Genomic DNA, 16,111 nt, shown 5'->3' with positions numbered 1-16,111 from the left:
GCCCACTCCTCTGCTTGGAGCCTGCAGCTGGGCACATCACCCCTGGGGTTCTGCGGGTGCTCGGTGGGATGCTGTGTCCCACCATGCCCACCCTTCCTCACCATCTTCATCCGTGCCATCCTCATCCTCACCCTCCTTCAGGACCAAGTCCTAAGTAGGTCAGGAAGGCTTTTTCACCCTGTGCAAACCAACCCGGGGGGCAAAACCTGCCTCCAGCATCACTGTGGGTCATGTACTCCCCAAAAAATGAACCCATTTCCCCCATTTGCTATAGTTTTGTCCCCCAAAAAACCCTCCACGCCAAAGGCAAGGCTCATCACATCTTGGCTCGCATCCTCTGCATGTGATGTTGTGTTCCACGAAACTCCAAGGCGAGCTGCTGGCTCCTTTAAGTGTTAGGAGGGAGTTGGAGGCTGCAAAATAAAATTGGAGGAGGGAAAATAGAAAAAAAAAATTAAAAAAAAAAAAAAAAGAGGAGAAAGGGAGGAAAAAAAATAAGGCACCCCTCCTTCCCCCCCAAAAGCCTGGCAGGGGTGTCGGGCTGATAGGCTCGCCCGGAGGAGAGCGCATTACGTAGGCAAGCGGCTCCGCTCAACTTGCCACCTGCGCCGGGAGAGCTGCCGGGGAAGCGAGATCCTGCCGGAGCCCCTCGCCCGCCGCTGGCCGCCCACCCGCCCTCCGCCATGGACTGCTGCAATGTAGGTCCCCTTCCCCCGGTCCCCCCTGCACCCGCTCCTAACTTTGGTCCGTTAGCACTGCTCTGGGCTGGGGGCGGCCGGGGGGTTTGGGGTGGTGGGGGCGGGGGGTGCGATGGGTGCTGCACCCGCCAAGAGTCATCCAACTCCGCGACCCCCAGCGCTGCTGCAGCCCCCCCAGCCCCTTCTTCCCCCCAGCCCTCCCCAAATCCCCACTCCTGCCTCACACCAGTTCGGAATCCATCCCACCGGAGCTACAGCACGGCCAGCATCCTGCACCCCACAGCCCACTGAGGAAACCCCCCCGTCCTCGAATCCAGCTTTTATTTAGCTTTTTCTTCCCCCCGCCCCACAATTGCTCTACAGGTGGGATCGGGGGCTCTGTATGGATAAAGGGCTTAATTGGGGTTGCACCCCTCTCTCCTCACCCGAGGGTGAGCTCTCCTCCCTCCTGGCCACCAGCCGGCTTGGGGAGAAAACCACATCGTTTTCCTCTTTCTCCCTGATCCCCTGACTTTTCCTGCCCCTTTCCCCCTTTTCCTGCCCTTTTCCTTTTTTCCCCCCCCCCCCCCCTTTTCCCACTTTCCCCCCCTGTTTTCCCCCCGCCTGCTAAGACAGCAGCACAGGGAAAAGCCCCCATCTCTCCTCCTGGGCACCTCCAGAGAGGCAAAGCCCACCCTGGATATAGGATTTATCCTGCCTGGATATAGGATTTCTCCCTTATGTATAGGACTTTTTCCCTCATATGTAGGATTTCTCCTTCTGAATATTGGATTTCTCCCCTAGATACAAGTTTTCATCAGCTGCATAGAGGTTTTCACCCCATGGATATGGTGTTTTTCCACTGGATATGAGGTTTTTCTTGTGAATATAGGATATAGGATATGGCCCCCTGTTTATGGGTTTTCTTCCTTGAATATAGGATATCTCCCCCGGATATAGGATTTTTTCTCTTGAATAGGTTTTTCGTAGTTATAGACAAGATTTCTCAACTTGGATACAGGTTTCTGCCACCTGTATGTATGATTTCTTCCCTGAATATAGGATTTCTCCCCTGGATATAGGAAATACCCCTGCATATATAGATTTCCTCCACCTGTATATGGTATTTCTCCCCTGGATATAGGATTTCCTCTCTCCTAATATAGGATTTCTCTCTTGGATATAGGATTTCTCTCCTGGATATAGGATATGCCCCTCCATGTATAGATTTTCTCCCTTGACTATACGATTCCCTTCTCCAGATATAATATTTCTCCCCTGGATATAGGTTTCTCTCACCTGTATATAGGATTTCTCCCCTGGATATAGGTTGTTCTCCTCCACCTCTGCATATATAGGATATCTTTCCTGACTATAGGCTTTCTTTCCTAGATATAGGATTTCCTTCCCCTGGCTATAGGATTTCTCCCCTGGCTATAGGATTTCTAGCCCTGGCTATAACATTTCCACCCTGGACATATCATTTCCACCTTGGACCTCTCCTCACCTTTCACAATGGTAAAACAACACGAGCAACTTTGTGGAGCCATGGCAGTCTCCAACGGGGTGATCTTCCTCCCCCTGGAATCTACAGCTTCCAAATAAGCCCCCCAAAACTCCTTTAAGTCCTTTCAAGTGCTCGTGGGGCAACACAAAGGCTTCACCCCCACTGGATCATCCAATGCCAGCTCATTTCCACCTCATTTCATTTTCCCATGTTTTTCTTTTTTTCCTGTTGAACTTGGTGCTGAGTCCAACTGCTCTGGTGGGATGTGGCAGGAGGGCAATGGGTTACAGTGATTTGTCCTTGGCAGGGCTTTTCCTCTCTTCTGGTGTCACTGCTTTCCCAAATTTCCTGGTGTTTTCAACCAAAGCCCTGAAGAGGGATGCGGGAGGATGCAACAGGCTATGAGGAAAGGGGAAACTGAGGCATGACCAGCTCATTTTGTGCAGGGTGGCCATCAGCCCCCTGCCAAAAATACCCGCCAGAACCCATCTTCTGCTCCCATGAATTCTCTTCTCACTGCATCATAACCCTGGCTGGAGTCTGGCTTCCTGCAGCTGTGTGGTCCAGGGTGGGATTTAGGGATGAGTGGGAGGTGAAGCATCTTCCCCCGCCTGCAGCTTTGGTTGCCATTTCCCCGAGAACCTGCAAGGGACCCTCATTTTTAGCAAAACCCCTCATTTTTAGCAAAGGAGCCTATTTTTTAATAAGTAAACCTAATTTTTAGAACAGGGGCTCATTTAAGACCTTCTTGAATGGATTCAATTGGGGAGGGGGCTGCGCTGTTTGAGGTCCCACCAGCTGTAACCCTGCCATTGCCACCATCAGGAGGGAGCCTGCACAAAGCTGGACGAGGACATCCTGGACATCCCTTTGGACGATCCTGATGCCAACGCGGCAGCTGCCAAGATCCAGGCTAGTTTCCGTGGCCATATGACCCGCAAGAAGATCAAAGGGGGTGAGATCGATCGGAAAACCAAGGACGCCGAGTGCGCCAACAGCACCCGCGGCGGCGACCTCCGCAACGGCGACTAGGTACACCCCAAATCCCGCTTCTTCCCCCCAAAACTGGGTCATTTCTACAAGGAAGCTCCTCTGAGTGTCCTTTGCTCTGTTGATTTGGGATGGAGCATCCTTCCCTGCAGAGATTTGGGATGGAGCATTCTGCTCTGCGCAGATATGGGATGGAGCGTTCTTCCCTGCGCAGATTTGGGATGGAGCAACCTTCCCCGCACTGGTTCAGGGTGGAGAAGGGGTTTTTCCTCCCAGGAGATGGAAACACAGCCCCTGCCTTGCCCTAAATTTGGGTGCACGCCGTAGTAGTTGGGAAGGATGGGAAGTAGGATGGGAAGGCGCAGCCCTAGATTTGGATTGAATCTCTCCCTTAGCAACACCACCCCGAGCGCCTCGCCTCAGCACATGCTATTTTTAAAAGCCTGTGTCACAGTCTCCTGGCAGGAAAAGGTAAATTTAAAAAGCGCCCACGGTGCCGAGGCCGCGTGGCATTGGAGCCCGGGTGGTGGCTGCGCCGTGCCCTGCGCCGTGCCCTGCGCCGTGCCGGTGCCGGTGCCGTGAGCGCGGGATGGCCCCGGATACCGGCGGGGCTGGTCCGGGGTTAGCGGCGCGGAGGGCGTGCTGCCGGCTCGGCCACGTGAGTGTGGCGGGGCTGGTGGAGATGCGGCTGGGATGAGACTGGGGTGCAGCTGGGATGGAGCTGGGATGCAGTGAGGATGGAGTAGGAATGCGGTGGGGATTTAGCGCAGATAGAGTGGGGAGGAAGTGAAGATGCAGCGGGAATGCAGCGGGGAGGAAGAGAAGGATGCAGTGAGGATGCAGTGAAGATTGAACAAGGCTGCAGTGGGAAGGAACTGAGGATGCAGTGGGGATGGAACTGGAGCTCAGCTGGGACACAGTGGGTATGAACAGAGGGTACAGTGGGAACAGAACTGAGACGTGGTGGGGAAGCAATGGGGATGCAGTGAGAATGCACTGGAGATTCAGTGAAAATGCAGTGAGCATGCACTGAGGATGGAGAGGGAATTGAGTGAGGCTGGGATGAGAATGAACTGAGGATGCCGTGGGGATTTTGTGAAGATCCAGTAGGCACAATGTGGAAACACAGTGGAGCTGCAAAGGGGATGCAGTAAGGATGTGTGGGGATGAACTGGGGATGCAGTGGGGAAGAAACAGAGATTCAGTGAGGATGCAGTTGGGAACGAATTGAAGATGCAGTGGGGATTCAATGGGGCTGCAGTGAGGATTGAGCAAGCATGCACTGGGGCTGCACTGGGGCTGCAGTGAGGATGTCACAGGACTGCAGTGGGGAGGCAACTGCCAAGTGCAGGTGCAGTGCAGCTTCTTAGGGCCCAGAGGTTCCTTTGGGATGCCTTGTTAGGGGGGCTGAGCAGGTTGGCAGCAGGGGAGCCAGGTTCCTCTCCTTCCGCCACCGTGCTCTGCCTAGGGGGGTGCAGGCAGAGGTCCCCCCAGGTTCCTGGGCTGGGTGAGGGCAGAGTGGGCAGCAGTGGAGGCAGGGCAAGGGTGCAGGCAGGGTGTGGGCGGGCTGCAAGTGGAGCACGGGCAGGGTGTGGGCAGGGGGAGGGCATGGAGAGGGTGCAGGCTGCAGGAGCAGCACGTGAGCAGGGTGCAGGCAGGGTGCGGGCAGGGCACAGGTACAGGCAGGGTGAAGGGTGCAGAGAGCACTAAAGGTGCAGAAAGGGCACGGGGTACAAATAAGGCTCAGGGTTTGGGGTACAGGCAGGGTGCAGGGTGCAGGCAGGGTGCAGGGTTCGGGGTGCAGGCAGGCACAGGGTGCAGAGAGCATTAAAGGTGCAGAAAGGGCACAGGGTACAAATAAGGCTCTGGGTTCGGGGTACAGGCAGGGTGCAGGGTGCAGGCAGGCACAGGGTGCAGGGTGCAGGCAGGGTGCAGGCAGGGTGCAGGGTGCAGGCAGGCACAGGGTGCAGAGAGCACTAAAGGTGCAGAAAGGGCACAGGGTACAAATAAGGCTCTGGGTTCGGGGTACAGGCAGGGTGCAGGGTGCAGGCAGACACAGGGTGCAGAGTGCAGGCAGGGTGCAGGGTGCAGGGTGCAGGCAGGCACAGGGTGCAAAGAGCACTAAGGGTGCAGGCAGGGCACAGGGTACAGGCAAGGCTCAGGGTGCAGGGTACAGGCAGGGCCAGCCCAGGCTGACCACTCGCTCTCTCCTTGCTTGCAGGGGCCACCAGCTGCTCATCGGAAACCCCTCGCCACCAACTCCCTCCCACCGCCGCCCGCCGAGGCCCAGGAGCCCCTGCTTCACCCCCTGCCCCCCGCATGCATCCCCCGGGGTCCCCCCACAGCCAGGCCCTGCCCCTGTCCCTGGCTGCCCGCCCCGACCCCAGACACCCCCCGGCCCAATAAACGCCCCTGCCAGAGCCCCGGCCTGTCCTCGGTGCCTTTTGATGTCACCGGCAGAGCGGTGAGGTCACAGCGGGCAGGGGTGGGAGGGGTGTGGGCCAGGTGGTGCCCAGCAGGGATCTCCCATGTGTACGTGCGGCATCGTACTGGCACCTGTGACATCACTGCCACGTGTGTGACAGCTGGCGTGACATCACACTGGTGCTCCGGGTGTGGTGTGACATCACTCATGGGTGGGACATGACTTGTGAGGTGCTGGCATGAGATGGATGGTGATGTCACTACTGGACAAGTGACAGCTGCTGTGACACCATGCAGGTGTGTATGACATCACTGCTGGATGTGTGACGCCATACAGGTGTGTGTGACATCACTGCTGGATGTGTGACACCAGGCAGGTGTGTGTGACATCACTGCTGGATGTGTGACACCAGGCAGGTGTGTGTGACATCACTGCTGGATGTGTGACACCAGGCAGGTGTGTGTGACATCACTGCTGGATGTGTGACACCAGGCAGGTGTGTGTGACATCACTGCTGGATGTGTGACATCATACAGGTGTGTGTGACATAACTGCTGGATGTGTGACATCATACAGGTGTGTGTGACATCACTGCTGGATGTGTGACATCATACAGGTGTGTGTGACATCACTGCTGGATGTGTGACACCAGGCAGGTGTGTGTGACATCACTGCTGGATGTGTGACATCATACAGGTGTGTGTGACATCACTGCTGGATGTGTGACACCATACAAGTGTGTGTGATGGCTGGAGTGACATCATTCCACTGTGTGTGACATCACTGCTGGATGTGTGACACCATACAGGTGTGTGTGACATCACTGCTGGATGTGTGACACCAGGCAGGTGTGTGTGATGGCTGGAGTGACATCATTCCACTGTGTGTGACATCACTGCTGGATGTGTGACACCAGGCAGGTGTGTGTGATGGCTGGAGTGACATCATTCCACTGTGTGTGACGTCACTACTAGGCATGACTGTGGGTGTGACATCATACAGGCACGTGTCACATCACCGCTGCTGCGTGATGGTAAGTGTGACATCATGCAGGCACACATGACATCCCTGACGGACATGTGACATGCCTGTATGGCATCACGCAGGCATCAGTCCGATGCTGTGATGTCACACACTCATTGCAGCATCACACCTCCTGACACAGGGAGTGACATCATGGTCACAGGGTATGACAACACATGCATCATGATGTCACCTCACCCTGAGGACCTTAGCTGGTGCACTGTGACATCACCCTGCCCTATGACATCACCCAGAAGGTCGTGGGACATCCCTCCCCACCTTGAAATCCACACAAACTCACCCAAAGCACCGGTGCTGGGCAGCGCTGCAGCTTTTAATCAGAAAACCCCTAAAAAAGTGTGTGTGTGTATGTCCCTGTCACCACCCCCCCCCCACTTAAAATGCTCTTTTATGAAAAATCCCTCATTTCACCCGGTATATAGATATAGAAAAAAAAAATAATAAGAAGGGGACCCCCCTGAGGCAGGGCTGGGGCTGGTTTGGGGGTGATATTCATGGGGAGACTCGGTCCCTCCAAACCCAGAGAGCCCCTGCACCCATTAAACACCCCCACGATGAGTCCAGCTGCTCGAGGCATCTGTTAAAAAGAAAAAGAAACCCAAAAAGGGACAAAAACCACCCCAGGAAACAGGGAGTGGGATGGGCTGGCTATGGGCACCCCTGTTTTGTTGGGGGGGTGCTCACACCAAGGAGCCAGCTCGGCTCTGCGCTGGCACCATGACTGGAACGGCACCTGCTCGTGCCAGGCTGGAGGGGGGCAACGGCCCCACGGGAGCGGCGGCTGGATCCTGGCGGCGCCGGGAGGTCCCGTTAACGGCGGGGGGTGAGAGGCTGGGGGGCCGCCCCCCTCCCCGGGGCGGGGGTCCCCGGTAGCTGCCGGTGGTGGTGAGGATGGAGGCGGTGTCGGAGGGGGCTCTGGCCCCGTAGGCTTGCCGGGTGCCGGCGATGGAGGACAGGGTGCTGGTTTTGGACATGGTGTCTGAAGCCGGCCTCCTTGCCCACGACGGGGTTTTGGGTGCCACGGCGTCTTCCCTGCCAGGAGGGGAGAGCGTCAGAGAGATCAGCTCTGGGAACCCTCCCATGCCCCTCCACAGCATACCCTCCCTGAGCAATGAGGTTGTGCAGACATCCTGGACCCCCAAACAGAGGGACAAAAGGGAAAGGGGAAAACAGAGATGGAAAATGCCCTCGTTAACTCTGAAAACCCATGACAACTGCCCAGAGGTGGAAACTTTCTTCCTGATTGTTACCTCTGGAGCATACTGATGACTGGCCAGAGATGAAGAACTCCTCCCCACTATTAACTCTGAACCTGAGAAATGACGGGCCAGAGGTGGAAACGCCCTCCTCACCCGTTAACCCTGAAACCCAATGATGATTTGAACCCCCTCCACAGGAAGAGAGACTCACTTGATCTCATTGGCTCCCTCCTCCTGGCTGTCACGTTTTTTCCTCCTGTAGCCAACAAGCTTCTGGGCAAAGAAGATGATGGTGGCAAGGGCACCCAGGGAGCCCAGCACGGCGCCGGCAATCACAGCTTTGGTGCTTGCTGCCAGAGAGAGACAGAGATTCCCTTATTGCCTTATTCCCACAGGGACCTCGTCGGGACTGTGTCCCCCTCCCTGACCCTGTGGACACATACTCACTTGAGTGTACCTCCAGGACAATGCTGCAGTTCTTAGAACCTGCTTGGTTTTCAGCCCTGCAGACGTAGACCCCCGACATTTCCAGGGAGAGGTTGGTCAGCTTGAGGGTGCCCTTGGCCCGGTCTGCAGGTGAGAAATTTGGGTGCTGCCTCACAGCCACTCCTACACTCTCCAACTCCTCATGCAGGAGGAGTTGAGTGGTTAAGTTGAGGAGTGGTTAAGGGGATGAAGCCAAAGAATCCCTCAGCTGAACCTTCCCAGGATATTCCAGCCCTACCACCCACCCCACTCCCCAGCCCCACACCAGTGCCACCTTACCCTGGGCAGGGGGAAAGAAGACCTGCAGGGTGGGCGGCTGGCGCTGCCACTGGTACATGGGCGAGGGTTTCCCCTTCTTGGAGGAGCAGCTCAAGGTCACGTTGGCCCCCACGACGGCGGTGCCGTGCAGTTGGCAGGTGGGGGCGGCCGGTGGCACTGTGGGCACAGATGTGAGTGCTGAGGGGCACCATGGGGAGGCCCAAGGGAGCCGGGGTGACTGGTGGAGCCTTACCCAGGACGGTGAGGTTGATGAGGCCGATGTTCTTGTGCAACTTGATGGAGTCATCCACCACGTTGACGGTGCACATGTACTGACCCGAGTCTTGCTCCCGGGTGGCATTGATGAACACCGAGATGTTGTGGGTGAAGATGGGGTGCAGGAACCCCACGCGGGACTTCAGATCTGTCTCTTCCACCTTCACCACCCCGCCTATGTATGACAGGATCTGCACAGGGAAAAAACACATGCTTTTGCTTCCAGATCGTGCTGCTGGAGAGAAAAACCCCCCAAATCTCAAATTTTGTAGAGCAGTGGTTGCTGCGTAAGCCCCCTCCTGCCTTACCACCCCTAAGCATCCTGGACATGGGAACTGCAGGCAGCTCCCCACCACAGCCACAAATACCCCTGTCATGGGCACTATGAGCAACTGTCCCATCATGAGCATCTCCCCATCAGCAGCAGCACAAGTGGTGCCCCCATTGTGGACATTTTCCCATTGTAGGCACCATGGGCATTTTCCAAGGACATCTCCTCACCGTGGGTATCTCCCCATCGTGAGCACAACAAGCACCTTCCTATTGCAGGCACGCTGGGCGTGACCCCAGTGTGGGCATCTCCCCTCATGGGCACAATGAGCATCTCCCCACTGTAGGCACCTCCTGACCATGAGGACCACACTCATTTCCCCACTGTAAGCATTTCCCACCGTGGACACCACAAACACTTCCCCATCTTGGGTCTCCCCATCTCGGCTCTCTCCCCATCTTGTGTCTTTGCCCTCCGTGGGCACCACAAGCACCTTCCTGCTGCAGGCACTGTGGACATGACCTCATCATGGGCATCTACACATCGCCATGAGCACCCCCATCAAGGACACCTCCCCATGGTGGGCACCATGAGATTCCCCATGGTGGACACCACCCCATCACGGGCACTACAAGCAGCTCCCCATGGGTATGGGGATGGCACCACGGGTATGTCCTCATCATGGGCACCATGATCATATCCCCCATGGTGGTCACCTGCCCATGGTGGGCGGCATGATCTTCACCCCATCATGGGCCAACTGTCCACCGTGGGCACCACAAGCCTGCCCCCACTGTGGGAACCACACGCATCTCCCCATGGGCACGTCCCCACCATGAGCATCTCCCCTTTGTGGGCATCTCCCCATCATGGGCACCACATCCTTACCATCGACACGCATTGCGGGCCACCATGAACTCCCCCCCATCATGGGCACTTACCCATTGTGGGCATCTTCCCTGCATGGGCACCATGAGCGTCATCCCATCATGAGCATCACATGGTGGGCACCATGAGCTTCCCTCCATCATGGCCACCTCATCATCATGGGCACCCTTCCACCACAGGCACTGTGGCCACTACCTCATGGTGGGCACCATAATCTTCCCCCCACCATGGGCACCACCCCCTCCATGGTCACCTCCCAGCTTGGCCCCTCCATCTCCAGTCCTGCAGCCCCTGCCCTCTGCTCACCTGGAAGGGACCAGGATTCTTGTTCAGCATCCAGGTGATGTAGGGCTCGTTCTGGGAGTGGCTGGTGTACCAGGCAGGCAGCACCGCCTGCTGCCCCTCCACGGACAGCACCAGGCTCGTCCCCACGTGCACCTCCAGCACAGCCAAGGAGACACCTGCCCGTGGGAGAGGGAAGAAACCAGGAAATGACTCAACCCCAGGTGCTACTACTCTCCACAAAACCTCACTGACTGTGGGAAAAAACCCCATTCCCAAGACAAAAACAACAATCCCAGGTTATCACCAGGAAGCTGAGCCAAGAGAACATTTTGCCTCCTTCCCTGCCACAGGAAGGGCTTTCCGCCTGCTCCGGAGGATGCAGGACATAGCTGCTCCCTCCCCTCCCAGCTTCCACCCCACACTCAGCTTGGGAATTCCTAAGGCCCAAGTCACCCTTCCCAGGAGACAGCCAACTCCAGCAGGCAGACACCCCCCTTAGCTCAGTATTGGGGTACACACAGCCTCCCAAGATCCCATGGGATTTATTTGTAGGGCTCCCCCCATATGCACCCCACAAGCCTTTCCCAGCATCCCAGTATCCCCCATTTTTGCTGCCAGCACTAAATTGGGATTATCCATGAGTGGCTTCCTCTGGTGCCCCATCTCATTTGACCCCAAATATCCCATCCCATGTCCCCTGCATCCCAGCATCCCCCCCAAGTCCCACTGGGAGGAGGCGATGGGGCAAGAGTGGTACCACGGACCGGAGAGGGATGCTCAGCTCCTGGGGGAAGATCATTCCCCAGCTTTGCCCATAAGGCTCAGCCAGAAAATTAATTGGCTCAGGCAAGGCTGGGTTTGTGCTGGGGCTGTTTTTCCCAGGGGAACATCACCGAGGCCCTGCATCCCAGCAGCTCCATCCCTGCATCCACCCATCGATCCGTGACCCCGGCTGGCCCTGCTCCTGCCAGCGCCCCAGGGATGCCTCACATCGGGATGCAGGGGGGAAAGGATGATGCTACCCCGTCATCCCAAATCCTCACTTTGCAGGGAAAAACCCCTGGGTTTGAAGGATTTCAGGAGCTTTCAATAACCTCGCACTTTTCCCTAAGAGCTCAGAGGTTTTAATTGGATTTTTTCAGGGTGGGAAGAGGAAAACAAGGCACTGGGGGGTATTTTTAGCCTCCTCCCTCATCCGTTCATTCCCCCTCCTGGCAAGGCATTGGTGCCATTTCCGGATGGAGCCTTCCAGCTCCAGGCAGGAAACTCTGCTCCGGCTGATAAGTCTTCTCAGGAATTAAAAAAAAAATAATTACATTTCCTTTCTCTGGTGAAAAACTGGGAGAAATAAGGCCCAGTCTGGTGAGGATGCGTAAAAATAGCTCACCCGGGCTAAGAACATAAACCTTTAAATCCTGGAGGGTTTGCCGGGGGGAGATGCTGGAGGCGCCTGCAGGTCCCAAATCATTGATAATATTATTTATTAATTATACACAGCTGTGGTATCACATCCAATAGAGAGTATGGAAAAATAATGGCAATTATAGTGTATTTATATGTAATTATACAGATAATTGTATTAAATTTAGAGAAAGTGGAAAGAAATATGGGATGACGACTCATTAAATTGGAATTTCCAGAACAAAATAGATAATTGAGAACATATAATTTATAATAGTTATAAATATAGGTATATATTTGTAAGAATAGGGATAATAGTGGGGATGTGAGAGTGATAATAGTGCTCAGAATAATGAGAGTAATGATCAAAGTGAGAACAATAATTATAAAAGTGGGAATAATAGTGATAAAAGTGATATTAATAATGATAATAATAATGGAAATCGTGATTATAATAATTATAACAATTATTCCAATAGAAGAATGATTACAGTCATAATAATTATAATACTGATAATAATAAAAATAGAAATAATAATAATAATAACAACAATAATAATAATAATATTCATTAGTTATGCAGATGGCACAGCCCCTAAACCTCCCTACATTCCCAAAAACTGGGAAAATCCAGGTGTTTTCAGCCCAGATCCTCCATCATTATAAAAGTGTGTTAAATTGGGATAATCTTGAAGAAAATAAATTCTATTCAATAATTGTATTGTAACTTATATTAGAAATATTAGAGATAACAGGTAATAGACCTTGTTGAAGAATTATAATTGTAACTTAATAAAAATAATTGTAACAGTTATAATAGTTATAATAACAAATAAAACAGTGATTATAATGATAATAGTAATAAAAGAGTGATAATAAGTATAATGATGATAACGATTATAATAATAAAATATTATTAATAATATAGTTCATTAATGATTCCGATGGCATCGATAAATGACTCCACAGCTTCTACACCCCTGTGCATTCCCAACAGCTGGGAAAATTCAGGTTTTTCATCCTGCCTCCTCCATCAGCATAATTTTTTTGGGCACAAAAAGGTGCTGGGCCAAAGGCTGCTGGGGATTCCTGGGGAAAGCCAGGCTCCAGAGAGGGAAAAGATGTTCTGGCACCAGCCAGAGGATTCCCATCACACCCCAAGGCATTAAAACAGCCCCGTGTGCCTCAAAGCTGCTCCAGGCGCTGCAAACTGGGGTGTGTTAACCCTGAAACCTAATGATGAGCACGTTAATTATGTTAATTGTGCTCTGGGGCTGCAGCTTTGCTCTGTCATCCTTAAAACGCCTGCGGCAACGGGAGATCCCAGCTCCATCATCTCCCCTCCAGTGTATCGGGGAGAGGGAGATGGATCCAGATCTGAAGGCTGCTCGCTCCCCAGAATCGCCTTCTTCTTGCAGAATTCACCCCAATTCCTCATCTCAGACAGATGTGACCCAAAAAAGGCCGGTGGGGCTGGGTTTGGAGCTGCAGGCACGGGACCGAACCCCCTGGCACAGCTCTGGCTTTGGCCACCTCGACGCTCCAAATCCTCTAATGCTTTAACCAGATCGAAAAAATTAAGCTGCTCGTGGTGCTCATACACATCCAGAGGGGCCTGGGGCCCTCAGCCCCTCCCGCCTGCTCTTTGGGCTCAAAACCTGGATTTTTATCCAGCTGCCCTGAGCTAAACACCTGCCCGGGTGTTTTCCCCCCGCCCCAGCCCATCTGCTGGGATTATTTTGAATATGGAAAAACAGAATAGACTTAAATTTACCTTTAAAAATAGCTATAATTTTCCCCCCTATGGAATAAATACCTTACAAAAGCATTCTAAAATACTTTAAATTTTCCCGTGACAAAAAATTTTAAAATGGCTTTAAATTTCCCTTTGAATTTATTCCCTATGGAAAAAAAAAAAAAAATCACCTTTAAATCCCTGCAATCTTAACATTAATCCCTGAGCTGATATCAATCACCCTATCCTCATCTAAAATTGCATCCTTTCACCCTCCAAAAAAAGCTGTGTCCTGGCTCTGGCACACCCTGAACCCCCAAAAAAGCAAAGGCCCCCTCCAGCCCCCTCCCCGAGTCTCTAAACCATTAATGTATGGGGAATTAAATCCCGGAGGCAGTTGGGGTTTGATGACCCCGGCTGATAGGATTAAGGCGCTGGAGTCATGTGAAACCCAGACCCAAATTAAATCCCAAAAGACCAAGCTTGGGATTTAAAATACACAGCGGGAATCTGGCCGGAAAAGGGACCCTTGAAAAAGCTTGGAAAAAGGTCAAGGAGCATCTCAGCACTGCAACGCAGGCAGTCGCCTTCCCTTTTTTAAAATTATTTTTGGGGAATTTTTTCCTTTTCTTCCCTTAACTTTGACTATTTATAAACGGGCAGATAGGAGATGCCGGGCTGCGGAGCAGTGTCCGTTGGGAAAATCCACAGCGGCATTTCTCACGACCCCGGGGGCGGGGGGGGCAGAAAGTGCCCTATCCTCCAGAGAGACCAAATTTGGGGAAAAAAAATTAAATAATGCAAGAATCATATGTGACTTTGCTATAGATGGAAACGAGCTTCACCCCTGGTGTGGGAGGGAGAGGCGGAGATGGGATGGGATGGGCAGGGGATGAGATTGGGATGGGATTGAGGAAGGGATTGGGGTTGGGATTGGGGATGGGACAGGATAGGGACTGGGAAGAAAACAAGGATGGCAAATATCCCTCATTTTGCTTTTCCTCATCACAATCCCATGAGGATCCCACGGGATGAGGAAGGATTGCTTGAAAGCAAAACTAAAGGAAAAAAACCACATATTTGGGGTTCAAAAGGGTCTTTTTGCTGCATTTTTGAGCTGTCAGTGCCTGTGATGTCACATCCCAGGGCTCAAGCTTTTGGGCTTTTGTCACATCCCAGGGCTCAAGCTGATTTTTTTTGTGGGAATCTATCATGATTCCATGCAAAAAACACCATCGGGATGCGACAAAGGAGCGCCCTGGTGGGATTTGAGGGCTGAGTGACCCCCATGCCTCATACAAACATGTTTTAATTAACTTTTATCAAGGAAGAAAACCTTCAAGGAGGAACAAATGGCGTCTCCAGGACCCCCACCCAGTGTTCTGATGGAAGGAAATGCTGCTGCCATTGTTTTTGGGGCCGTTTCCTTTCCCCAAAGGCCTCTCCTTCGCTGGGAACGCCAAAGGATGTTTCCTTTTGGAGCAATTGTGGCAGTTCCAAAAAAATTCAAGTAAGGTGGGAAATTAGGGGTGGAAGAAGGGAAAAACCCATGGACAGAGAAGCATTGAGATCCTTAACCTCAAAAGCAGCTGGGATGGCTGTGCAGCACCAGTAAACAAGGGAAAACAAGTGGATTTTTTCCTGCCCAGTGCCACACAGGGAGGTGAACTGTGCACCCTCACTTCGGAGTCCCTGGTGTGTCCCCATATGGGGGTACATCGGGTTTGGGGGTGCTGGAAGTGACTGCTTGGCAGCTCCAAGTTACAAATGGCTTTTCCTGGCAAGACTCAGATTTTCTCCACTCCGAGCACTCCTAAAGGGGGTGGGGGGTGAATCTCTTTCTCCCCCCCTTCCCCCGCCAACCTGCCTGCTGGGGTAGGGGACTGGGGGCACAGAGAGAGGTGGGTGCTGTAACCCCCGCCCCTGGTACCCCATGGTCCTTCCCGGTGCCACCCTAGAGCTTCCCAGGTCCTGCCTGGCGGTGCCGGGCTCCCGGGTGTCTTGCCCGGTGCCTCCAGCTGCTCCCACACCCTGCCCGGTGACCCCTCGGAATCTCCGGGTCCTGCCCGATGCCCTCCCAAAAAGCTCTCGCTCGTCCTACCCGGTTCATCCCGCTTTTCCCGAGTCCCGCCGGGCGCACCCCCGGTACCACCGCGTCCTGCCCCGTCCCCGCCGCGCTACCTCGCGTCCTGAGCGGTTCCCCCGATCCCCCCGCGCCTCCCCGGGTGCAGCCGCCAGCACCGCCGGACCTTGCCGGCTGCACCCCGAAAGCTCTCCCGCGTCCTGCCCGGCATCCCCCGGTCCCCCGCATCTCATCGGGTGCCCTCCCGGTACCCCCGGGTCCCGCTCGGTGCCCTCCCTCGGTCCCCCGCGCCGTCCCCCCGGAGCCCCCCGGGTGCCCGGGGCTCACCCAGCAGCGCCGCCAGCGCCAGCGCCGCCCGCCGCAGCGCGCCCATGGCCGGAGCCGCCGCCGCAGCAGGTGCCGGGGGGGCCGGGGCAGCGGGGGCGGGCCCGCGCAGGTGGGGGCGGGCCCCAGCCCACCACACCCCGCGGGGGTGTCCCGCCCCCGGCACCGAGCCCCCCCCAGGGGCCCAGCCCAGCCCTCCCCCCCGAGCGCGCGGTTATTAATTAGTTAGATGGGTATTATTACTTGTGTTAGGGTTACGGGT

At 54.3% G+C, this 16,111-nt stretch overlaps 2 protein-coding genes across 2 annotated transcripts; one reads left to right on the top strand and one right to left on the bottom strand.

The window, feature by feature from the left end:
• Positions 1-511: 511 nt before the first annotated feature.
• Positions 512-5,595, top strand: NRGN (neurogranin). Its single transcript, XM_053963316.1, has 3 exons — positions 512-698; positions 3,010-3,216; positions 5,396-5,595. Exons 1-2 carry the CDS (start codon positions 684-686, stop codon positions 3,214-3,216), a joined length of 222 nt encoding a protein of 73 aa, XP_053819291.1. The 5' UTR covers positions 512-683; the 3' UTR covers positions 5,396-5,595.
• Positions 5,596-6,937: 1,342 nt separating this feature from the next.
• On the bottom strand, positions 6,938-15,904 carry LOC128799157 (endothelial cell-selective adhesion molecule-like). Its single transcript, XM_053963311.1, has 7 exons — positions 15,853-15,904; positions 10,328-10,482; positions 8,840-9,053; positions 8,608-8,763; positions 8,290-8,412; positions 8,054-8,192; positions 6,938-7,675 (listed from the first exon to the last, which is right to left on the bottom strand). Exons 1-7 carry the CDS (start codon positions 15,896-15,898, stop codon positions 7,324-7,326), a joined length of 1,185 nt encoding a protein of 394 aa, XP_053819286.1. The 5' UTR covers positions 15,899-15,904; the 3' UTR covers positions 6,938-7,323.
• Positions 15,905-16,111: the final 207 nt, after the last annotated feature.

This window comes from Vidua chalybeata, chromosome 23 (assembly GCF_026979565.1).
Source record: "Vidua chalybeata isolate OUT-0048 chromosome 23, bVidCha1 merged haplotype, whole genome shotgun sequence".
Classification (NCBI taxonomy): Eukaryota; Metazoa; Chordata; class Aves; order Passeriformes; family Viduidae; genus Vidua; species Vidua chalybeata.
This window is presented reverse-complemented; position numbering and strand designations above follow the sequence as displayed.

Bases quoted from the DNA above. Each gene is read 5' to 3' on its own strand.
- LOC128799157 (XM_053963311.1), bottom strand. From the start codon at position 15,898: ATGGGCGCGCTGCGGCGGGCGGCGCTGGCGCTGGCGGCGCTGCTGG. The intron at 10,483-15,852 runs GTGAGCCCCGGG...TCCCACGGGCAG, and splicing joins GGCGCTGGCGGCGCTGCTGG to GTGTCTCCTTGGCTGTGCTG. The intron at 7,676-8,053 runs GTGAGTCTCTCT...CCCTCCTGGCAG, and splicing joins GAGGGAGCCAATGAGATCAA to GGAAGACGCCGTGGCACCCA.